Here is a 25,087-nt window from a genome sequence, read left to right as displayed (position 1 = left end):
TTTACTTGGTTTGACCTTAAAAGAGGCTACTCACATTGACTTTAAGACAAATCACCTTTAAAACTTGATTACCTACAAAAACTCACATTCCAAGCATTACCTTGTAAATTGAGTTTGAGTCTGCACGTGCCCTGTTTGTGAACACAACTCCCACTCACCTGAAGGAGTGAGACTCCAAAAAGCTTGTGCTGCCAAATAAACCTGTTGGACTTTAAATCTGGTGTTGTGAGACATCTTTACTGTGTCCACCCCAGTCCCAACACTGGCATCTCCACATCATATTAAATACATGTGACAATAACAAATCAAATCAAACCACCTGTTCCTGTGGGTCCACTTACCTGATGAAAGAGCAGCAAGTGCTCCAAAAGCTGGTGGTGTTTGCTACCAAATAAACCTGTTGGACTTTAACCTGGTGTTGTGAGACTGCAGGTGTGTCCCACAGGAGGACTACAACTCCCAGCGTGCCTTGCGGCGGTTTGCCGCGAGACTCCCACAGAAGGACTACAGCTCCCGGCGTGCCTCGCGGTAGGTTCCGGTAGGCGGGCTTCCGGTCTGTCCGGCTCGAGCAGGCGGCCGCTCCCTCCTTCCCGAGTTTTTGAATCGCTAACGGTCGACGGCTGAACGAGACAGAGAAAAACTTCTGACACTTTTTTTTTAACCTCAAAACTCTCGATCCGGAGTGCTTTTCTAAATGAGTTAACCGGGAAGGAAGATACTAAAAACTCTCCCGCACCGTCTGTGAGGGAGTTTTAAATATTTTTGGAGGGTTTTATTTCTCCGTCGTCGTCGTCGGGCCACCCCCTCTCCGTTCTGAGGGGGGCTTTCCTTTCAACACTCTCCCCCATTTTTCTTCCACACACACAGAGCCCCGGGGCTCGGCTCCTTCCCCGGCTGCCAGCATGGGCTGCACCATGAGCGCCGAGGACAAGGCGGCGATGGCCAGGAGCAAAATGATCGACCGTAACCTGAAGGAAGACGGCGCGAAATCGTCCCGGGAGGTCAAACTTCTGCTACTGGGTAACAGAAAAAATAAAAGACAACTAAGCTTAACAGCGCCTGTATAAAAACATTAAGTCTGCGGGGGAGGGAGGGGGGGGAAGCTTTATTCACTCACCCTCGGGCGGTGATGGGCCTGTCTTTAATGGAGAAGGAATTTAACATGGACTTACCCCCCCCCCCCGCCGCCTCCCTGAAGACAAAGAGCCGCGCGGGGTGGGGGGAGTGGGGTGGTTGGAGAGGGGGATCGGCATCCGTATTCCGGGAGGACAGAGAGAGATGTCTCATCGCCTGAGTGAATTAAGGGCTTCACCCACTCGGAGGGGTGGTGGTGGGAAAGGGGTTTAACCCACTGTGATGGGGGGGGAAGACGGGGGGGGGGTTTAACCTATTCTGATGGGGGGAAAGGAGGGGGGGTTTAACCCACTGTGATGGGGGAGAGGGGGTGGTTTAACCCACTGTGATGGGGGAGAGGGGGTGGTTTAACCCGCACTGATTTTGTGGGGGGAGGGTAGAGGGGGTGGTTTAACTTGCTCTGATGGAGGGGGGGAGGAGAGGGGGTGGTTTAACCCGCACTGATTGGGGGGGGGGGGGGGGGAGGAGAGGGGGTGGTTTAACCCGCTCTGATGGAGGGGGGGAGGAGAGGGGGTGGTTTAACCCGCTCTGATTTTGGGGGGGGGGGTAGAGGGGGTGGTTTAACTTGCTCTGATGGCGGAGGAGAGGGGGGTTCAGCTACTCTAATTGGTGGGGGGTGAGGATTACCCATTCCCTGATTGGGATTGCAGGGAGTGATATCTACCCCACTCTCTGAATGGATGGGGGATTTACCGATTCTCTGGGTGAGGGGCTCCCTGTTCTCTGGATGAGGTTGGATTACTTATTCTAATTGGGGTGGTTTGGTTACCCACTCTCTGGGGGGTATAGGGAATGATGTCCAGTTCACTCCCTGGGTCAGGGCGTTGTTTTCCCACTCCTTGGGAGGGTAGGGTTATCCGTTCTGTTTAGGTGGGTTAGGCTGAGGGTTTACCTGCACTCTGGGTAGATTTGAGATTTGTTTATCGTGGCACATTTCTATCAATAAGTTAATCTGAAACACAGAGCATAATCAAGAAGTCTGCATATGTACAGATTGGCCCAGTAGTTGATAGCCAGGAAGAAAGTTGTATAATCCAGAAAAGTATCAGTTGGCTGGTCAGTTAGAGAGCAAAGTTATAAGAAGTGCATGGGAGGGGGGATGACTCCAGCAATATTTAAATTTTTGAATAAAATGACTCCTTCCCCTTGATTCAATCATTGTACTCTGACTTTTAGAATAAAGTTAAACTTTGGAGATGTCATTAATGCATGAGCATTTTAATTAATGCTGTTACTCTCTTCTGAAGCCTGATAATCCAATCATGCTATTTTGGAAGGGCAAAGGAAATTAATTATGTTGCATTGTCATAGCAGTTATGTCTATGCAAGAAAATCAGTTAGAGATCCTGGCTTAAGCAATACTGATTGAGGTAGTAGAGCTGAGTGTTGGGCCAATAATTTTTATGATTCTAAATTTCATTTGCTGAAATGGCCTTGCTGAAAGATTAAATTGCAGTGAGTGTACTATAAATAGAACCTGCTGTTGGAAAATAACATTCTTTTTAATCGTGTTCGTTTGGCTTTCTTTCACATTTTCTTTTTATCACGTATACTGAAAACAGTTTATAAATGGCATTTGTTTAACCTACTGATCCTATTACAAGAAATCCTGCAAGCTAATGTTGATGTGAAACTTCAGCCTGTTTCCTTTTTCAGATTTTTGGTTTGCAACCATCTTAGGTTATAACTCAGGGCTCCACTGCAACATGTTTAGATTGTTCGCCTTTCTACTCAGTGTAATGATCAATCACGTGGTCAAATTCATGAGCTGGGAAATGAACCTCGTACTACACACCCACCAGTGGAAATGAATTATTTTTGGGCTGTCGTGGCCGTAGTTGTCTCCCTTTTACCTATGATAGGCTTTAAAGGGAAGTAAAGAACAGAAGCAAATTTAGTGTACAACTCTGCTGCATCTAATTTTCAGAAAACAACTTGTGACAAATTTGTGGAAGTGTTCATTTCCTCCTTCAAGGCCAGTCATTTCAGTTCTCTGCTGAAACACCATTGTTCTGGTGAGGCATATTGTTTGGACTTAATGCAACAATGTAAGAGTTCAATTTGGACAGGCCTTACTGTGAAATTAAATAAAATAGTGTATTTTACCAGGTAAAAGTCTGGAGAATACATATTTAATAAAACTGATGCGGTATATTTGGTCTTTTGTTTTCTACCTGTGTTTATTAACATGGCTTCCTGATTGAATGTAGGAGTGAGTTTGTCTCCATTTGAGAGTTGGATGTTTAGATGCAACCTGTCTAAAATGCCAACTCTGATTTTCCAATGTGTTGTGTAATATTTTGATCAGTTGCCTGATGGGAATCACATAAGGGAAAACCTTGTGTAATAATTTTGCAGCTTGTCAGTGGATTTTAGTGTATGCTGTGTTGATTTAGCTGATATTAGCCAGGGTAGTGTTGGGCAGTATTAAGGTTAGGAACTATATATAAATTAACACTTTCAGGAACAGAGGAGAAATATTATTAAGAAATGAAGGGGTATGAGGGATGGGGAAGTTTAGTTGTTTGTATAAAGTGCATTTAAACTGATGCCCTGCAGTGAGAATTTTTAAAAAGTACATAAAACAAGATAGGGAAAATGGCCATTTACCTGCATAGGTCACTGCACCAGTACATATGAAATAGAAAGATAGTTGTATATAAGCAATAATATTGTAAATGCCAGAAATACTGAAATCTGGCTGCACCTGTGGAGAGGTAAAGAATTAACGTTTCAGTTTTCTGATTACCTTAAAAGTTAACCCTGTTTTTCTCTCCAGATATATAGCCAAACTCGAGTATTTCTCCCCCATTTTCTTATAGAAAGATGTTGTGACTTGCTGATGTTGTTGACTAAGTCTCTTCAATCCACAGCTATTGGAATTAATGCGACCTATTGAATTTAAAGGGAATAAAAGGAAATCTGGTGAGGTATAATCAGAGTTTTTCTAAAATGCTCCATGGAACATGCAACTTTAGGTAAGGTGAAAAACGGGCAATAGCAAATTGTTTCCAGTTAATTCAGTGTAAGCAAAGAGGAACTTTGCTTGAACAAAGAGGAGTACAATAGGATGAGGGCAGAATTGGCTAATGTAGACTGGGAACGCAGACTAGTTGGTAGGACAGCTGAGGAACAGTGGAGGATTTTAAAGGAGATTTTTCTCAGTACTTAGCAAAAATGTATTCCGATGAAAAACAAGGAATGTAAGAAAAGGGATAAGCAGCCGTGAATAACTAAAGGAAATAAAGGAGAGTATCAAATTAAAAACCAATGCATATAGAGTGGCCAAAATTAGTGGGGAACTAGAAGATTGGGAAAGCTTTAAAAAAAACTATTAAGAAAACGATAAAGAAAGGAAAGAGAGATTATGAAACTAAACTAGCTCAAAATATAAAAACTGATAGTAAAAGTTTTTATAAATATATAAAAAGGAAAAGAGTGACTAAAGTAAATGTTGGACCCTTAGAAGACGAGAAGGGGGATTTAATAATGGGAAACGAGGAAATGGCAGAGGCCTTAAACAAGTTTTTTGTGTCGGTCTTCATGGTAGAGGACACAAATAGTTTACCAATAATTGACGGTCATGGAAGTGTAGGAGGTGAGGACCTTAAAACGATTACTGTCACTAAAGAGGTAGTGCTTGGTAGGCTAATGGGACTAAAGGTAGACAAGTCCCTGGGTCCGGGTGGAATGCATCCTAGAGTACTAAAACAAACGGCAGAAGTAATAGGTGCGTTAGTTGTAATTTATCAAAATTCGCTGGACTCTGGGGAGGTGCCAGCTGATTGGAAAACAGCTAATGTGACACCACTGTTTTAAAAAAGGAGGTAGACAAAAGGCGGGTAATTACAGGCCAGTTAGCTTAATATCCGTAGTTGGGAAAATGCTGGAATCCATGATTAAAGAAGAAATAGCAGGATACCTGGAAAAGAATGGTTCAATCAAGCAGCCGCAGCATGGATTCATGCACAGAAAGTCATGTTTGATGAATTTACTGGATTTTTATGAAGATGTAACGAGTGTGTTGACAGAAGGGAACCAGTGGATGTGATGTTTTTAGATTTCCAGAAGGCATTCGATTTGGTGCCTCACAAAAAGTTGCTGCATAAGATTAAGGTACATGGAGTGGGGGGTATAATGTTAGCGTGGATTGAGGATTGGCTATCTAACAGGAAGCAGAGAGTTGGAATAAACGGGTGCTTTTCCACTTGGCAGTTGGTGACCAATGGCGTGCCGCAGGGATCAGTGCTGGGGCCTCAACTATTAACTATATACATAGATGTTCTGGAGGAGGGGACTGAGTGTGGGGTAACGAAGTTCGCGGGTGACACAAAGGTGAGTGGGAAAGCAAATTGCATGGAGGACGTGGGAAGTCTGCAGAGAGATTTGGATAGGCTAAGTGAGTGGGCGAGGATCTGGCAGATGGAGTATAATGTTGGCAAGTGTGAGGTTATCCACTTTGCAAGGAATAATAGGAAAATGGACTATTACTTAAATGGTGAAAAATTACAACATGCTACTGTGCAGAGGGACCTGGGAGTCCTTGTGCATGAATCGCAAAAACTCAGTTTGCAGGTGCAGCAGGTGATCAAGAAGGCAAATGGAATGTTGGCCTTTATCGTGAGGTGGGTGGCGTATAAAAGCAGGGAGGTCTTGCTGCAATTGTACAAGGTATTGGTGAGGCTGCAACTACAGTACTGTGTGCAATTTTGGTCCTCTTATTTGCGAAAGGATATATTGGCTTTGGAGGGAGTACAGAGAAGGTTCACCAGGTTGATTCCAGAGATGAGGGTGTTAGCTTATGAGGAGAGATTGAGTAGATTGGGCCTGTACTCATTGGAGCTTAGGCTAAGGGGAGATCTTGTAGAGACATTTAAGATAATGAAGGGGCTAGACAGGGTAGAAGCGGAGAGATTATTTCCATTTAAAAAGAAACAAGAACTATGGGGCACAGCCTCAAAATAAGGGGGAGTCAATTTAAAACAGAGTTGAGGAGGAACTTCTCCCATAGGGTAGTGAATTTTTGGAATTCTCCGCCCATTGAAGCAGTGGAGCCTACCTTGTTAAATGTGTTTAAGTCACAGGTAGATAGATTTCTGATCAGTAAGGGAATTAAGGGTTATGGGGAGCAGGTGGGTAAGTGGAACTGAACCACTATCAGATCAGCTGTGACCTTATTGAATGGCGGAGCAGGCTCGAGGGATTAGGTGGCCAACTCCTTCTATTCCTTATGTTTTTATGTAAAGGAAAACTGGTGGAATGTAAAACCAGCAACCGATCCATTGCCACTTTTAAATACCTCGGCCAAAAGTTTTGAGTTCCGCACGGGTTTAGATGTTAAATTGAGATCAAAGATTGTTCGTTTACCAATTTAGTAAGTAATTCTGATGTTGAAAAGTTCTTCACGTATCTCACTGGAATTTCTTGTTTTTTTTACTGTTAAATCTATAAATGACTCATTCTAGGATTGGATTTTGGAAACTCAAGGAGATACAGAGCAATACATCATACTTGATGGCAAATTCTTAAGAAATTGAATTTTTTGTGTTCTCAATTATCCAATGTATTAAGAATTTCCTATAGAAGTGCATTTTCTGTAAATGTCATTTTTTTCCTTAACATTTAACATGATTACAATTTCCTTGATAGCTTAATTAGTGAACTGTTTAACAGCACACTGTGACAACACGAGGGAGGTTCTGTTAATGGTAAATAAAGTATGTAATAGTTTTCAACTCTGAATTCTCAATGTAAATCAATTTATTACTGTCTTTTTTACTTTTACTGTAAAATCAGAACAAATTAGTACTGGCCCTTTAATTATTGCTTTCAATGTTTACTAGAAAAATTTGCTTCCAGTCCCTACAAAAATAGGGCAAGGAATGTCTAAAACAGAAAATGCTGGATAAACTCAGCTGATTGTTTCTAGTTCCATAGATGCTGTCAGTCCTGCGTTTATTCAGCATTTTCTGTTTCATTTTTTCAGATTTCCAGCATTTGCAGTATTTTGCTTTTATTTAAAGCATTCATTTATTTTATAGTGATAACTGTGATATATAAAAAAAGCTAAATAAACTTAAACCAATGGTGGGTATCCTGTGACCAGGGGGCCACCTGCAGCCCACCTGGGTTCACAGTGCAGCTCGAGACATTTGCTGACCATTGCTCAAGTGCAAGGCTGCCACATGCTGCTGATTCTGCCCATGTCGTTTCCTTCGTGACTGAAGTGGTACATGCCTAAATCAAGATTAAGTAAAGTGATGTGCTTGCCGATTGCACACAACATTGACTGAAAGAGCTATGCATTCCTTCTGTGCCCAGAGTGTAATTTTTTTACTTTATTATTTGAAGTTGATAGTTCTTATATATAAATCATTAATTTTTTCCTATAACTTTTATGAAATATTTGACATGTTAAATGTATTTAATCTTAGTCATGAAGTCATGGTTAGTGAACAGGCCTAATTTCAATTTTGTGGCTGAATGAGATGAAGAAGAGCTGCTCATGTAGCCCACCCACTAGTTTGGGTTACTCATCAGTGACTTAAACTAACAATTACTATGTTGGATCACACCAGTGATCACTCCAAAATCGTGAATATCACTCTCTAAAAAACATTTTGGGAGTATCTTCACCACACAGACTTCAGCAGCACAAGAAGGTGGTTCACCAGAGCACCTTGAAGGCAATTATGAATGGGCAGTAAATGGTGGTCTTATCAGCAGTACTCAAACTCCATGAATGGATGAAAGAAAATGCTATTACCAGGTCCAATCGAGAGTAGTTTAATTAATCTGGAATTTAAATTCCAACGATGACCATGAAAGTATTGTTAGTTATCATAAAAACCCATCTGGTTCACTAGTGTCTTTTTAGGGAAGGAAACAATGTGGTTGACTCTAAAAATGTTGCCTTAAATTGCCCAGCAAGCCACTCATGTCAAGGGCAATTAAGGATGGGCAATAAATGCTGCCCCAGCCAGTGATGCCCATATCCCACGAAAGAATATCAAAAAAGTAAATGGGTTGGGGAGACCATAGTACAGCTGGAATATTTCTGATCCACGCTGCAGCTTCCAGGCTGATTGGAAAGCATGTCCCCTCACTTTGCAATGGAGTCACATAAAATGTTTCTTGCCATTGCCAGGACATCTTAGCAGAGAAGGTGACTGTCTCCACATCAGCCGGTCTGGTGATTATAATTTTTTTAAGGCCGAACTTTAAATTGCAAAGTCATTTCTAAGCTTTCCTTCCCCTTTCTGTTGGAGTGAAGCTCTGCAAAAAATATGTCATGGGACAGTATCACCAACTGTAATTACTTTCTTTACTACTGGTTTACATTTTCAACTTTGGGCTGAGAAATGTATTTCTGGTATGTGGTATTACTGCTGGTAACTGGTATACTCCCTTTAGTCATTCCCTGACCTGGATTTAAAATTGAAGTATATTTACATTGAAATGTAAGTCTCGGTGGAATTTTATGCACTCCTTTGCCAGATAATTAATCTGTATTACATTCAGAGTATTAGCTGGGGCATATCCAAGATCTTGAGCATGAAGTTTTCCTTTGTCCATGTAGTTGAATAAATTCATCCCTCCGAGAGACTCGTGAAAAAGATAACTGCGTAACATATGATGCTGAACATGATGACTTTTTCATGGGCACAAGGTACTATAATCTGTGTGGTACCAGACCAAAATGTATGTTCCAAACTTATGAACTAAACTGCCTGTCATGCCTCAAATGAACTATTCAGTAGTTTCTGGTATTTTTTTGACCTTGCTAGTGGTACCATTCAGCCATCTGTACTGTGAAAATAGTCATCAGGATCTGGTTAAATCCCAATTTTAAAAAAAATTCTGCTGCCGTTTCAATTTTATTTTCATTTTGCAACTAGCTGAGCGAAATCACAGTATCAGGAGTCAGCACCACTGATTCAGGTTTTAGTCCAGTATAAAAATTAGCTTTGTGCAGTTGCACAATAGCACTTAAGTATGATTTATTGTGGTTTACAATTACCTTTATTGTGAAGAAATCAAAATTTATTTTTCCCCTGCAGCATCTACATTAAATATTTGAAAGATCCTAGCAATCCAAGTTAAGTGTCTCCTTTTTATGTTGGGGGGCGAGACTAGAAGAAAGGACTTTGCTGTATTCATATCCATCAATGGTCTGACAAGTATTGCTATTTACAAAATCTTTTGCTGTTTCGTAAGAGTTACTTGACCAGCTTTTAACTCTTAATCGCAAAGAAATTCCTTAACTGCTGTATTTTAGTTAGTATCTAAGTGGAACTTGAGTACTGTCTATTGTGCCATAACTTAATGGAGGGTTGGAAAGGCTTAGAAGCAAATTCTAGAACTTGGAGCTAGACAGGAATTTAAAACCTTGTGTATTATTTAAAAATATGATTGGTTATGTCCATTATCTAAGCAGGAGTTCTAACTTGATGATTATCATCTGTATTTAGGACAAAGTTGAACAACTGTGAGAAAAAGTAGCTCGTTTTCTCACAACACTACTATTCACACACAGCCCCAACATTGATGTGGTTTGTAGTCCTTTTCTTGTGATGGTAATTGTATGAGCAAGTTTTTCCACTTCATACTAAAAAAATTATGGAACGGTGATGTATTTGAAAGTCATGATGTGGAGATGCTGGAGTTCGACTGGGGTAGGCGTAGTAAGAAGTGGCAGTTGATGAAGGGGCAGTGCTCCAAAAACTTGTGCTACCAAATAAACCTGGTGTTGTGAGACTTCTTATTGTGCCTACCCCAGTTCAATGCTGGCATCTCCACATCATGGCTACCACAAACTGCTGGCTCAAAGGGGAGAGGATCTCCAAGAAGATCGCGCATGTTGACACAGACATCAATTTTCTACAAAAATGCAAGAAAGCAGACAAGATACAGAAAGCACTACAGATCACAAGCCTACTCAAGTCAACCTGTCACACTGAAAGACTGCTGTCACACCTCTCTCTCGTTCCTCAATCATCTCATTCATCAGCCCTACAGCAGATGCCACAACCTGAAAACCAAAATAGAGTCCATATTCTCAATTTGCACTCAGGGCGCAGACCAGCTACGAAACACTGCGACGCAGATGAGACAACGGAACTGTGCCATCTACATGCACACCAAGAGCAGGAAACTTGAGAAACTCGGATCACCACCAGCCTTTCCCGGTACCACAGCAGAAAACAGTACCACGCAGGGAAGACCATTGTCACCCTGTCAGACTACACGCTTCAACCAGATGAAAGCAAAGTTCGCAGCCCGTGGCTCAATTCCCCCCCCCCCCCCCCCCACCACCACCACCCACCAAAATGGACCCCATCAGTCTTGCAGTGGACACAGGAATTCATCAGGCGAATGAGGCTCCCAGAGTTCTTCCACAAACCCCAAGAGAACATAAGAAATAGGAGCAGGAGTAGGCTATCTAGCCCTTCGAGCCTGCCCCGCCATTCAATAAGATCATGGCTGATCTGTTGTGGCTCAGTTCCACCTTCCCGCCCTCTCCCCATAACCCTTAATCCCCTCTCTTATCAAAAACCCATCAACCCGCGTCTTAAAAATATTTAGCGAGGCAGCCTCCACCACTTCAACGGGCAGAGAATTCCAGAGATTCACCACCCTTTGAGTGAAGAAGTTCCTCCTCAACTCCGTTCTAAACCGCCCCCCCCCCCTTTATCTTGAGGCTGTGCCCCCTAGTCCTACTGTCTTTTTTGAGCAGGAAGAGTCTCTCCACCTCTATCCTATCCATCCCATTCATCATCTTATACGTCTCAATGAGATCTCCCCTCATTCTTCTAAACTCCAATGAGTACAAGCCTAGTTTATTCAGCCTCTCCTCATAGCTCAACCCCCTCAACTCCGGTATCAGCCTAGTAAACCTCCTCTGCACTCCCTCCAAGGCCAAAATATCTTTGCGCAGGTGTGGCGCCCAAAACTGCAGCTGCGGCCTCACCAATGCCCTATACAGCTGCAGCAAGACCTCCCTACTTTTATATTCAATCCCCCTCGCTATGAAGGCCAGCATCCCATTAGCCTTCCTGACCACCTGCTGCACCTACAAGCTGGGTTTTTGCGACTCATGCACAAGGACCCCGAGGTCCCTCTGCACCATCGCCTGCTGCAGTTTTTCGCCACGTAAGTAATAAGAGGCCAGCAGTGAAACAAGAATTGACTCACCTGATGAAGGAGCAACGCTCAAAGCTCATGCTACAAAATAAACCAGTTGGACTTTAACCTGGTGTTGAGACTTCTTGCTGTATTTGGAAGTGACAAGTCATTTATTAATGGTTATTCAACTAATTTCATTGGTTACCATAACTGAACAGCACTCGTAGCTCTTGATTCTTGATGTTTATGAACTCTAAGTGCTGCTACTATTGTCACCTTACGAATCAATGTTTTCATGGTGCCATTGGACATATTTTGAAACAGACATGCACCATTATCAACAATTGTGGCGGCATTGAAGGTTTTCTGGTGTCATGTTTAGTTGCAACCATGTTAATGAGGTGTGCTTCTTGCAATTCAGAGATGTGACGTTAGTTACAATTTTCTTTTTCTTTGCAGGTGCTGGAGAATCTGGGAAAAGTACCATTGTAAAACAAATGAAGTGAGTCTGAAACAGCTTAAACATCTTTGATAGTTTATGATCTTGCTTTCTTGTTTGAGAATTTTAAAAGCAAATACATACTTCAATCTTTAGATATGGAATTTTGGCCACATTATTCACTTCGTTACCTTTCTTCATGTTACATTGAGAAGCTCTGTATTCTCTCTACATTTTTCCATCCTTCAATTTGGAAGAGCAAATGTGGAAAGTGCAATATCCTTTATATAAAAAAATTAAGTTTACTGTTTTAACTTATTTTGATACTGTCCAATGTTCACTAAGTTACCTTTTGTGTATAATCAGTAAAGGAAATTTATTGATGTGCCCCTTGAGACCTGTTTGGATTCAATCCAAGGTGACGCTTGCCAAAACATACAGATTACCATTCTGTGCTTCCAGATCAATATCTTTGGATTTTATGTCATTTTATTTACTACTAATGAAAGCAGAAATTTTATCTATTTGTGTTGCCTACTTTCATGTATGTAACTAGATCTCTGGACAAATTAGCTGTGACTATTTGAGTTTAAGAAACATTTTTGGCTGGACAAGATGCATCTTTTGGAAGTAATTTCCATTCAAAGTTGCAGTAAACAATTAAACTAATTTGAGACTTGAGCGAAACCTCTGGGTTTAATGCAGGGCAATAGTTTCAGACTCTCATACTTTTATTGCAAAGCTGCTGTTTGAGAGGAAAGTTGCTTAAGTTTGGATTTGGATCCTTTCCAAGTGTTAGCTCCAATTGAAATCCTTTGCAAAATGCACAAGTGGTCATTGTTTTTGCATGACAAGAGAAGAGTCCAGTAGAATTTCAGTGAACTCTCACCAGTGCAGTACAAGTTTATTCATTTCACTGCTGGCAAGGCAATGCTACTTTTCAAGATTAGACTGCAGGTCTGAAGAAGTCAAATCAATGCCATGCCCAATGGAATTATTTGTTAATGTTGTTGGAGCTTGCATGTTGAGCAAGGGGATTCAAGATGGTGAGTCACTGGAGAAAAAGGACTGTTTTCACGTTACTGACTTGTAGCGGTTCTTGAGAATGAAAGCACTTTTTAACTCTCCTTATATATGGTCTTAATTTTACCTTCATTTATTATGAGCTATTTCGGGAAGTAAAATCTATAGCACTGAAGGTTGAATATTGCACTTTGAGTTTCTCTGATTTAAGAATTTTTTTATCACGGTGCCACATGGTTTCACATTAAATAAATACAGTTTACTTTTACTACTAAGTTTGAGTTTAGTGTCAGCATTGCATTCCTGGAATTCAATTTTAATGATTCTTTTGTCTGTGCCCTTGCAGAATCATTCATGAGGATGGGTACTCAGAGGAGGAGTGCAAACAATACAAAGCAGTGGTTTATAGCAATACAATCCAGTCCATTATTGCTATAATTAGGGCCATGGGACGGTTGAAGGTTGATTTTGGAGACCCAACAAGAGCCGTGAGTACATTTCGATGTTGTTTATATCTACTAACATGATTCTTTGGTTACTGATGACCTATGGTATGATGGCAGAAAGTCAAATAGAAAAAGGATTTGGCTATTTTAGAGCTGATGGGTGATATTTAAGTCATCCTGTCAATAATTTTATTCATTTTAAAGAAGAATCAGATGAAAAAGATTGCAACTTTACAAACCAATTCAGCTTAATTAAAATTCAGATGATACTCTGGAGCAAGATCTGCAAACGATTCTTTATTAATGAATGTAACAAAAGTTGTCAAGTGCAATTGTTGGAAATTCTTTTGTGATTGGCCCTCTTTTTACAGATTGCTGGTTAATCTATTCAAATTTAAACTAGCTCTGAATTTTCCCCAATATATTTTAAAGAAATTACTTAGTCTTTTAGAAATCTGAGGACACTGGGGAGACAGAAACTTTGCATCAGATCTGCATTGCTCTTGTACTGAACATGTTTGCTGATAATACTAGGAATGTTCTGATCCTTAACATGGACCATCACCTGCTTTGAAAATTAAAAGTAAAATTGATTCTTGGTTGCGATCGTGGCAAAGTTCAAAATGACATAATTTCATCTTTTGCTCTTCAAATTTGTAAGATATGTAATTTATTGTCAATTATCAGAGCTAAAGGAAGGTTGAATATAATGGGATTCATGGACACTGCTATTGGAGCTTTGTGTTTTTGGATTTTTAAATGTAGAAATCATAGGGATCCTACAGTGCGGAAAGAGGCCATTTGGCCCATTGGTCTGTACTGACAGCAATCCACCCCAGGCCCGATCCCTGTAATCCCATATATTTACTTCTCTAATTATGCTAACCTACGCATTCTGGGACAATAAGGGCAGTTTAGCATGGCCAATGCACCTAACTTGTACATCTTTGGACTGTGGGAGGAAACCAGAGCACCTGGAAGAAACCTGTGCAGACTCCACACTGACAGTGACACAATTTGGGAATTGAACCCAAGTCCCTGGCGTTGTGAGGCAGCAGTGCTAACCACTATGCCACAATATTGCCCTACATGTCATGCTAGCTCATGTTAACTGGCTACTGCAATTTGAATTGTTAATTATTTTGACGTTGAATTCTTAGCCTGCATCGTAAATTAATTTTAATTTGGCAAAAAATATTGTTCTAGGCAGATGTGGTATATGAAACAGTGCGGTAAATGATGCAAAATAGTGTGTGCTTACTGTTTTAAATTTACAGTACTATACCTTTTTATATAATTTTCAATTTCTAAAGCACTTCTGTTTATATGTAGGATGATGCCCGCCAGTTGTTTGTCCTAGCAGGAACCACAGAGGAAGGGATCATGACAACAGAACTTGCAGGCGTTATCAAACGATTGTGGCAGGATGATGGTGTTCAGGCTTGTTTTGGTAGATCCAGAGAATATCAGCTGAATGACTCCGCATCATAGTACGTATAGTTTTTAATACCAAAATTATTTTGCTAGTACAAGGCAAGCTGAACGGTATAGGAAGCGACAGAGTTTAGTGATAATAAACTCTTGCATCAGCAAGAAAGATCTGTGAAGAAAATATTTAAAAAAAATTGAAGTCATTTTATCTGAATGCATGGAGCATCTGCAATAAAATGGATGAACTTTTGACACAAATAGAAATAAATGGTTTAGATGTAAATATGACCATGGTTACAAAGTGACCTAGGTTAGGAAATAAATATTCCAGGGTACGCGACCTTTCAAAAGGGCAAGCAGAATGAAAAAAAGAGGTGCTATAGCTCTGATAATAAAGGATAATGTGGACATTAGTGAGAAAGTGTCTTGGTTCAGAAAATAGCTCACTGAGTGAAGATTAAGAATAATAAGAATCAAAAAATGCTGGTAGGAGCAGTTTGTAGCTCCCTCCACCACAACAGCTAGATGGAGCATTAAATAATAAATGTTGGAGCTTGTAACAAAGATAATGTAATAGTTGTGGGGACATCAGTCTTTTTGGACTGGACCAGTCAAGTTGGCAAACGTGATCTTAAATAAGTTTGTAGAGTACTATTGTGACGATATCCTCGGAATATGTTGTCGAACCAACTATGGATAAAACTATTTAGAGGCTGCATGGTGGCAGAGTGACTTGCACTGCTGCCTCACACACCTCGTTTCTGGCCTTGGGTGACTGGAGTTTGCACGTTCACCCTGTGTCTGCGTGGGTTTTTTCTTACTGTCCAAAGATGTGCAGATTGGGTGAATTGGCCATGTTAAATTTTCCGCTTGTACCCTAAAATGTAGGTTAGGGGGATTAACCGGGTAAATACGTTGGACTACCAGGATAGGGCCTGGGTGGAAAACTCTGTTGGAGAGTTAGTGCAGAAGCCTATCAAGTCTGCACTGTTGGGATTCTATGATCTGATATTGTGCAATGAAGCAGGGTTAATTAGTAATGTCATTGTAAAAGACACTGAAATAGTGGTTGCAATACAGTGAGTCCTCAACTAAAGTTGCCTTTCTGAAAACCATGACTAAATGAAACAATTAAGTAAATTATGCGTTCCCTTGGGTATCAATGTTAAAGCCAAAGTTAGGTTCCTTTGGACTTTTGCTTCAACAATGTACAAGTTGAAATACTGTAGCATTATGTGAATTCCTAGTTGAAATAACATTGAAAAATAAAATAACTAATCAAATATAAAAGAAACACCATGCATAACATAATCTAAAGAAAATTGCACTTAACTCCGTCATTTTAGATTGTCCAGGCTCCAACTCATGACAGAAGTTGCTGGAATCCTGCACTAACTAATATCAGTCACTAAATGGAGTGCAGGAGCTTCTGTTCAGAACTGGAACCAGGAGCAAAGCAGTTGGAAACAGACACTTGTAAGAAGAGGATGAGGGGCAAAACCAGCAGGGAAGTAAGCCAGAGAGCAAGATTAGGGAGTAGTTGATTGAGGCAGGCCAGCGAGCAAAATCAGATTGAGGCAGGTCAGAGAGCGTCATGGGGTAGAGGTATGTTGGAGAGCATGGGGGCAGGGGGAGATGGATTGGAGGCGAGAGCGGAAGTATGGCAGAAAAAATTTGTGCACAGGCACACCACCGAAGAGGAAGTTTTGCGGTTAACCACTTAAAAATGAAACTGGTAACATTAAATAGATATGCTGCTACTGCTGTATTGACAACATTAATGTGAAATAATGTTGAATGAATCAATGTCAAGCAAAGACTTGCTGTTTAATTGCATTTCATGTTGAAATGAAGTACTCCAATCACAAGTAAGAATCATGAACTTAAAGGGATGCAGGGAAGCTGGCTAAACTTCATTTAGTTAATAAACTAAAAGTGAATGGCTGTAAGCCAACATTTAAACAAACAATCCAAAATGTTTAACAAAAATATATTCCTTTAAAAAAACACAAACTTTATGAAAAAGAGCTTATGAAGGACATTGAGGATAATATATTCAAGAAGAGACTCTTTGTTGCAAGAAATGGTAAGTCTGAGGCTTAGGTGTGTTTTCGAAGTGCCATGAGGAAGCTCAAAAATGAAGAAATAGAAGTGAGAGTATGCTCACCAGGAAAGTAAAACACATTGTAAGAACTATTATAAGTATATAAAAATGAAGAGCGTAGCTCAAATAAACTTAGGCTACTTCGAAGCAGAGAGAAGCAAAATGATCATAGGGAATGAGGAAATGCAAAGGGAGCTCAGGTGATTAAAATATAAAAAAAAGTCCCAGGATCTGATGACTTACCTGGGATTCAAACAGAGTTAGCTGCTGAATGTGCTGGATATGATTTTCCACCATTCCCTGTTTCTGGAACAGTCCTAACTTCCCAATCGGATGTTAACAGCTGTAACATTGATTTTCAGGAAAGGAGAGAAAGAGAAACTGGGAATGACAGACCAATCAGCACAACATCAGTCATTGGGAAATTGCTGGAATCTATTTTAAGATTGATTTCACAATGCATTTTTAAAAAAGTTATTTGAGAATGTAGCTAGATAATTGGAAGAAAAAGGGCAACCATTTGATATAGTGCACTTGGATTTCCAAAAGGCATTTAATAAGGTGCCACACAAAAGGCTCATGGAGTTGGAGGTGATATATTAACATGGATAGAGGATTGGTTAATGGACAGGAGCAGAGAGTGGGGAGAAATGGGTCATTATTAAGTTGACAGGCTGTGACTAGTAGAGTACCGCAGGGCTCTGTTCTGGGGCCTTCGCTATTTATAATTAATATTAATGACTTGGACAAAGAGTAAAGGATCTAAATTTGCTGGCAATATAAAGCTCGGTGGAAATGTAATCTGTGGGGCATGTGGCTGCAAAGAGATAAAGACAGGATAATTGGGCAATAGGGTGCAGGTGGAGTACAATTTGTGGGACTGAGGTGATTCTTAATTTTGAGAATAAAATATTTTTAAATACAAAAATATGTTTGTATTCTGAGAGAGTTGGGTGCATTTGTACAAGGACCACAAAATTTTAGCATGTAGGTACAGCAAACAATTAGGAAGACACATAGCTTTTTGGTCTTTTTTGCAAGCTGATTGGAGTACAAAAATAAAGATGTCTTGCTACAGGGCTTTGTTGGAACCATACCTGAAATATTGTGTGCAATGTTGGGTCTTCATGTTTAAGGGAGGAAATAATTGCACTGGAGACAGTATAATGGTTCAGGTTGTCCTATGAAGAGTAAGTAAAATGTGTCTATATTCTTAGGGGGTGTGATTTCACAAACATTCAAGCTATTCATGGGGCTTGATAGGATGGCATTGAGAAAAAAAGCAAAGTATTGTGGATGCAGAAATCTGAAACAAAAACAATGCTGGGAGATCTCAGCAGGTCTAACAGCATTTGTGGAGAGAGAGTAGAACTAAAGTTTCGAGTCTGGATGACCCTTTGTCAAGAGGGATTGAGAAGTTGTTTCTCCTGGCTGGAGCATTTAGAAAAAGGGGCAGTTTCAGGATTAGGGGCTGATCATTTATGACTGAGATGAGGAAAAATCTCTTCATTCAAAGGATTGTGAATCTTTGAAATTAGGGCTGAGATGAGCAGAGTTTTGGTGGCTTAAGGAACCAATATTGTGGGGTAATGGCAGTACAGTCCTGAAGGGCCCTATGGAACTCTGCTCCTGTTTCATATGTCAAAGAACAAAAACAGCCCGGGAAACAAGCCCGGGAACAAGCCCGCGCCGCCATCTCAACACCACCAGTCCCCTTCTCCACCCATGACCCTTGTCTAATGTTTTATGGCCATCCAGATTGAGGGAAACTGAATCAGGGACAATTTATTCCTGCCAATCAGCCTAACAGCACATCTTTGGGGTGTGGGAGAAAACTGGAGCACCCAGAGAAAACCCACGCAAGCACGGGGAGAATGCCCAAACTCCCACAGACACCGGCCCAAATCCATGTGTCTGCACAACAATCAGTGATAGTCACTGAGCTGTCGTCTTGCCCAGTATCTGGTCCAGTTTAGGCACACTAGCGACATGAAGCACTAGGCCAATCTCGAACAACCAAGAGCAGCCCCAGTATGACGCATCACGTGTATGTCCCTCGTTGGACACAAGGCGGACCGACTTTAAACCTGTGAATGAAAAGGGGGGAAAAAAAACATTATTATTGTACCATATCCATTTACCTTACCAGGGACGCCCCAATGCTAATGACCCTTATTTAAAACAATCTCCTATATCTACCCATCTCCAACCCAGTCATGTGCCTGTCCAAGTTACTCTTAAATGACTCTAGCGTGTTTGCCTCCACCACTTTACTTGGCAGAGCATTCCATACCCCCACTACCCTCTGTGTGAAAAACCTCCCTCTAATATCTGTTGTACCTCTCCCCCCTCACCTTAAGTCCATGGCCCCTTGTCCTACGTGTCTCTATCATAGGAAATAGCTTACCTCTATTTATTCTATCTATACCCTTCATAATCTTATATACCTCTATTAGATCCCCCCTCAGTCGGCGCCTTTCAAGGGAAAAGAGCCCCAATTTCTTCAATTTTTCCTCATACCCCAGTCCTTCCATACCCGGCGACATCCTGGTAAACCTCCTCTGCACTCTCTCCAGAGTCTCCACGTCCTTCCGGTAGTAAGGCGACCAAAACTGGACGCAGTACTCTAAATGCGGCCTAACCAACGTTCTGTACAACTGCAACATTAGACTCTAGCTCTTACATTCTATACCCCTTCCTATAAAGGCTAACATACCATAGGCTTTTTTCACCACACTCTCCACTTGCACTGCCACCTTCAAAGACTTGTGCACTTGCACCCCCAGGTCTCGCTGCAATTCTATACTCCTTACGGGCTTACCCTTTATCATATAACTCCCCCCCCCCCCCCCCCTACATTATTCTAGCCAAAATGCATCACCTCACATTTATCCGGATTAAACTCCATTTGCCATATATCTGCCCAGTCAACCAGCCTACCAATACCCCGCTGTATTGCCAGACACTGCTCCTCACTGCCCGCCAATCCAGCCATCTTGGTGTCATCAGCAAATTTGCTGATCACACCACCTACTCCCTCTTCCAAATCATTTATATACACTACAAAGAGAAGAGGCCCCAGTACTGAGCCCTGCGGCACTCCACTAGTGACAGACCTCCAGCTAGAGAAGGACCCCTCCACTACTACTCTGACTCCTCTTTGCAAGCCAGTTCTCTACCCATCTAGATACCTGACCATATATCCCATGAGCTTTAATCTTCTGTACCGACCTACCATGAGGGACTTTGTCAAACGCCTTACTGAAATCCATATAGATGACATCAACGGCTCGTCCTTCGTCGACAGTTTTTGTCACCTCCTTAAAGAATTCTACCAGATTTGTAAGGCAAGATTTCCCCTTTACAAAGCCATGCTGCGTATCCTTAATCAGATCGCAACGCTCTAAGTGCGCATACATCCTATCCCTAAGAATCCTCTCCGTCAACTTGCCTACCACTGACGTTAAACTCACCGGCCTATAGTTACCCGGGCTATCCCTCCTACCCTTTTTAAACAATGGTACCATGTTCGCTATCCTCCAGTCCTGTGGGACCTCACCCGTGTCCAAAGAAGAGACAAAGATTCGTGTCAGAGGCCCAGCAATCTCATCCCTCGCCTCCCTAAGCAGCCTAGGATAAATGCAGTCGGGTCCCGGAGATATATCGGTTTTAATGCCAGCTAAAACCCCTAACACTTCTTCCCTCGTAATCGATAGATCTTTCAATTGGTCTACCGCTCCCTCGATGACTGTACCAGACATCAAGCCCCCCTCCTTCATGAATACCGACGCAAAGTATTCATTCAGCATCTCCCCCATTCCCTCTGCCTCTAAGCACAATTCCCCTCGTCTGTCCCTGAGAGGACCGATTTTACCCCTAGCCAGCCTTTTGTTCTTAAGATAGGAGTAAAATGCCTTTGGATTCTCCTTAACCCTACCTGCCAAAGCCATCTCATGCCCCCTCTTTGCTCTGCTAACTCCCCGTTTGAGATCCCCCCTACAGTCTCTGTATTCCTCCAACGCTCTCTCCGTTCCCAGCTGCTTAGACCTGACATACGCCTCTCGTTTCTTCCTAACTAGGTCTTCTATATCTCTAGTAATCCACGGCTCCCTAATCCTACCTTTCCCATCCTTTCTCCTAACCGGCACATGCCTTTCCTGCACCCATTGCAGTTTTCCCTTGAAAGACTCCCACATGCCTAACGTGGTCTTGCCTTCCAACAGCCTATCCCAGTCTGTATCCCTAAGCTCCTGCCTAATCTGGCTGTATCTAGCCTTCCCCTCCCCCAATTTAGCACCCTAAATGTCCTTATGTTTACGCAATGTATTATTACATTAAAGTGAGTAAGTACCCTCTGTGTCTCCTGATGCTGATTTTCTGCACACTATAGATTGAATCACTGTAATCACCTTTGCTAAGCTTTAATACAGCGAGAATAGCCTTGAATTATTCATCTCAACCTGGAGAATGTTCAAATTTCTCGTTGCCTTTTTACTTGTGATGATTAGTGCAGCTGGTAGTCTCCGTTTGAAACTTTAGTAAGACTGTTTGCTAGGGCTTTTATTTTTGACATTTTATTCAAAATATGCTTCGACTGGGGGCGGAATTATTTAGGAGGTGTATTGCCTGTGCTCCTTGGAAAGGAAAGTCAGGTTGCAATCCATCTGACTTCAAAAAAAAGCCACTCTGCAAATGGCCTTAACAGGCTGAGGGTAGAACATCTGCCCCGTCAGTGGAAGGAAGTCCCAGCCATGAGAGCTGCCAGCCAGATTGGTCGATTGCTCTTGCAGTCCCTGCAGTGTCAGAAGAGGTAGTGGGCTTTGTAAGAAAGCCTTTGAAGTGTTATGGACACCTGATGTGGTGAGTCCAGGGTTTCTTGGGCAAGGAGGGATTGGGCCCCCTTCTTGGGGGGAAGGGGGGATTAATCTGATACTGTATTACACGTGGCAATAATGTTGGAGCAGGGGATGGTTGCCCTTTTTGGTGAAAATAAGGCTTTCCCACTCTTCTGACTTCCACTGCCCAACCTGTTACAGCACTGGAGGCACATTGCCACTACTTAATTGGGCAGCTAAGGGTGTCAGTAAGCCTAAGGGCATGGGGACTGGGTCAGAAGTAGATGGAAAGATGCATAGCTACCCAATCTCATCTATTTTGTATGGCACTCTTCCCCTGGCTGCAAACATGCCCTGATTTCCTGACCAATATTCTTTCCTTGATTTAAAAACAAAATAAATCAGTTCATTGTAATTTGAGTTTTTTAGTCTATCCATGTTTGTGATTTTTTTTTCTAATGCTCACTTATATAGCAATGTAAAATACTTTCGGAACATCCTTAACCGGTTGTAGGATGCTATATAAATAACTTTCTAACTCCAGAGACAAGGGGGTTGCCAACTGAGTCAAAGTGACTCCAACGTCGAAGTATAGGAAAGCTGGTCTCTACTTTAGATTAGATTGATTTTGGTTAGTTTGCTGAAGAACCCAAGACTTTTACATGTCTGACGTCTGATTTTTGGAGGGATTAATGCAGTTATTGCTTAGCAATTGTCTGACATACAAGGACCATTTTCATTCCAGTTCGTGTTTTTAGAAACATTAGTATTTTACCAATGCTAATCTGACACTCTTATGCGTGGCATCAGCGCTAGGTAACAGCTGTCTTCAGTAGTAGTGTTGCAAGATAAATGAGATTGTGTGTGTGTGTGTGAGAGATGAATGAAACTGGTGCTTATCAATGTTATCTCAACATTTTTACTGGCACTCGTTAATGATGGTGGCAACTGTTGCTGTTGCAACTATTTTATATGCTTGCATCCCAAATACTTGCCCTGTATCAATCTTTCTCATTCTGAAGGAAGGTAGTCAGCCAGAAAACTATAAATGGGGCAAGCAAGAGCAGCCTTGGCAAATCAATTTCTCTGAAGTGGCTTTGTATAAACAATTACATGATGAATCTCTGTTGATTATCATGGATTTGACAGGAAGCACATGATGGCACTACCTGTTTTCTATCAAAAGTGTTAATTGAATGAACCAGCTCATTAACTAATAAACCTGTTTAAATTTAAAATTGGTATTCAAACCTAGATATTCACTTGTGCTTTCTCTTTCTCCTGTCTCTTCCCGAGTGCCACCTCCTTCTATTTTGATTTCAGTGATTCTACTGATAAGTGAGCTGTCATGCTCCAAATAGAGAGTTATGACATGCGGTCATTTGTGTTAAATAGCACTAGTTCTTATATTGCAAACTGTCAAGGCCACTGCAAGGGATAGCTAAAGTAAACCTTGCAAGATATTGTACATAGAATCATTTCAACCTAAATGTAAAATTACTTTTTTAAAGATTTGGCACGAGTTGCCTAGAAACACTTGGTGGTAGCACAGTAATACCAGTTGGATATTTTGCATTCCTACCTTGCAGCAAGGGTATCTTACTCCCGACCTAAGAAGTGCTTCCCTTAAGTCAATTTTCCAATTCCTCAACAGCTAACATTTTAATCTGAGCTGGCAAGTCAGTACCAAATTATAACCAATTCTGTGATATATGTCTTACATTGTTGAGCTCAGATTGCATCCAACTCATTTTCTCCTGATTTCATTAATATTTACTCTTCAATCAAACTGATTAAGTTATTCCAAATGTCAAATGAGAAATGTTTGAAAGTGCAGAGATCATTAGACTGCTCCTTGGAAATGAATTGAATTTAATTGTGTTTTGTCATCAAATTCATTCATTGTAAATTATTTCTTTTAGTTATTTGAATGATTTGGATAGAATATCTTTACAAGGCTACATCCCAACCCAACAAGATGTTTTGAGGACGAGAGTGAAAACTACAGGCATTGTGGAGACACACTTTACCTTCAAAGAACTGTATTTTAAGTGAGTAATAATGATTCTTAATCACCTATTGTGTAAAATTACAAATAGTACATGATGTATTTAAGCATCTTTCCCTAAACCATAAATTCTTAAAGACTGTGATCCAATTGGACTGAGAATCAATTTTGGAAAATTTTGATCTCTAGCATGATCATAAATTATTGCAAGAGGACATTTTGTGGCAAGTGAGAATGATTGGAGTTTTTAACCTCATTGATTAGTAATATTTGCACTGCAAATTCCTGGAATCACGAAGTAATTCCATTTTCTCACCTCTAACCCCTTTGATGTGTGCGCAAAGATCTGCCTCTTTAACCAGTGAAAGAAATGAGTAGAGAAAAACTTGAGGGAACAATGGAGAAGGAAATAACATGAACTAGGCTCAAATCCAGAAATGAGAGGAAAGACAGCAGATTAAGAGAAAGCAGCAAAGGACAAGGAAAATTATTTTTTGATTTGATTTGCTATTTTACCATGTACCAAGATACAGCTAAAAGTTTGGAAAGAACAAACAGAATAGGGCATTTTAACCACTTTGTCTTTGGCTGTCATTGTATTGGTTCTCGAAGTTTAAGTGAATGGCAGCGTAGGTGTGCAATTTGTGCACATTCTTGACTCATGAAATACTGAATCCCAGCAGCCATGTGCATCCTGTTCAGGAACAGTACAACTGCTTTCAAGGTAACATAGGAATTCAAATAATGGCCTGAATAGTTTTCTTTCTACATGATGCAATGATAATTTTGTTGACTTAGCAGACCCAGAAATGGCATGAAGAAAGCCCTATGGTAGAGAACTAAGGAACTATATGTAAGCATTTTTTCCCTATTCTACTTCCTGCCTCAAATTGCTCAGGTACTGAATGCCAAAATTGATTTTTGAAAGAAATCTATATGATTTGCATTTCAATCAAAACAGTCTTGCTATCTGAAAATAATTGCCTTCTGATATGAAATTATTTTCTTTTGGACTGCAGTATGCTTTGCAGGCTAGCACCTGTGGAAATTGTAATAGAGCAAAAGTGCTACCATACTTGTTACTAGATTTGATGGGCCGAATGGCCTCTTCTGCTTTGTAGAGAATCCACTGTAGGGAATTGATGTATGGATATTGTACAAACATGCATTACTTGTAGGCATATTGAAGTTTAAGAGAGGCATGTTTTTTTAAAAGAAATACAAGCAAAGCCACAGAGTCAAAGATAGCTGAGAACGTAAAGTGACCACCTTCTAGAAAACTCTGTGGATTATAGTTGACTGGCCCCGAGATAACGTGGAATGTCGCATCTGAAAAGTGTCAAGGATTTCTTCAAACAGAGGTTTGAAAAGGAGAAAGAAAAAATACAAAAAACTGAACTTTAACCTCGTGGTTGCAGAGGCAATGGAGACTAATTCCTGTGACAGACATCCAAAACCTATCTCCTGTTGATTTGTGTCTTAGAATGTGGAAATGTTGTGTTGAAAGAAAGAACAAGAACTTTGGTCACAAGACTTCTCTTT

General features: G+C 41.0%; 1 protein-coding gene across 2 annotated transcripts in view; it reads left to right on the top strand.

The window, feature by feature from the left end:
• The first annotated feature begins 534 nt into the window (after positions 1-534).
• The window catches only part of LOC145356874 (guanine nucleotide-binding protein G(i) subunit alpha-3-like), a 34,913-nt gene continuing 10,360 nt past the window's right edge, over positions 535-25,087 (top strand). The window contains exons 1-5 of one of the 2 annotated variants that reach the window (XM_080209841.1): positions 535-1,020; positions 11,719-11,761; positions 13,068-13,209; positions 14,500-14,657; positions 23,460-23,588. In XM_080209841.1, coding sequence (XP_080065967.1) covers positions 903-1,020; positions 11,719-11,761; positions 13,068-13,209; positions 14,500-14,657; positions 23,460-23,588 — 590 coding nt within the window. In that variant the 5' untranslated portion in view covers positions 535-902. Of the gene's footprint in view, positions 1,021-3,096; positions 3,150-11,718; positions 11,762-13,067; positions 13,210-14,499; positions 14,658-23,459; positions 23,589-25,087 lie in introns of those variants that run through there. The other variant, XM_080209842.1, reaches the window with a different exon arrangement.

Source organism: Carcharhinus amblyrhynchos, chromosome 22, assembly GCF_965287045.1.
Source record: "Carcharhinus amblyrhynchos chromosome 22, sCarAmb.v2.hapA, whole genome shotgun sequence".
Classification (NCBI taxonomy): Eukaryota; Metazoa; Chordata; class Chondrichthyes; order Carcharhiniformes; family Carcharhinidae; genus Carcharhinus; species Carcharhinus amblyrhynchos.
This window is presented reverse-complemented; position numbering and strand designations above follow the sequence as displayed.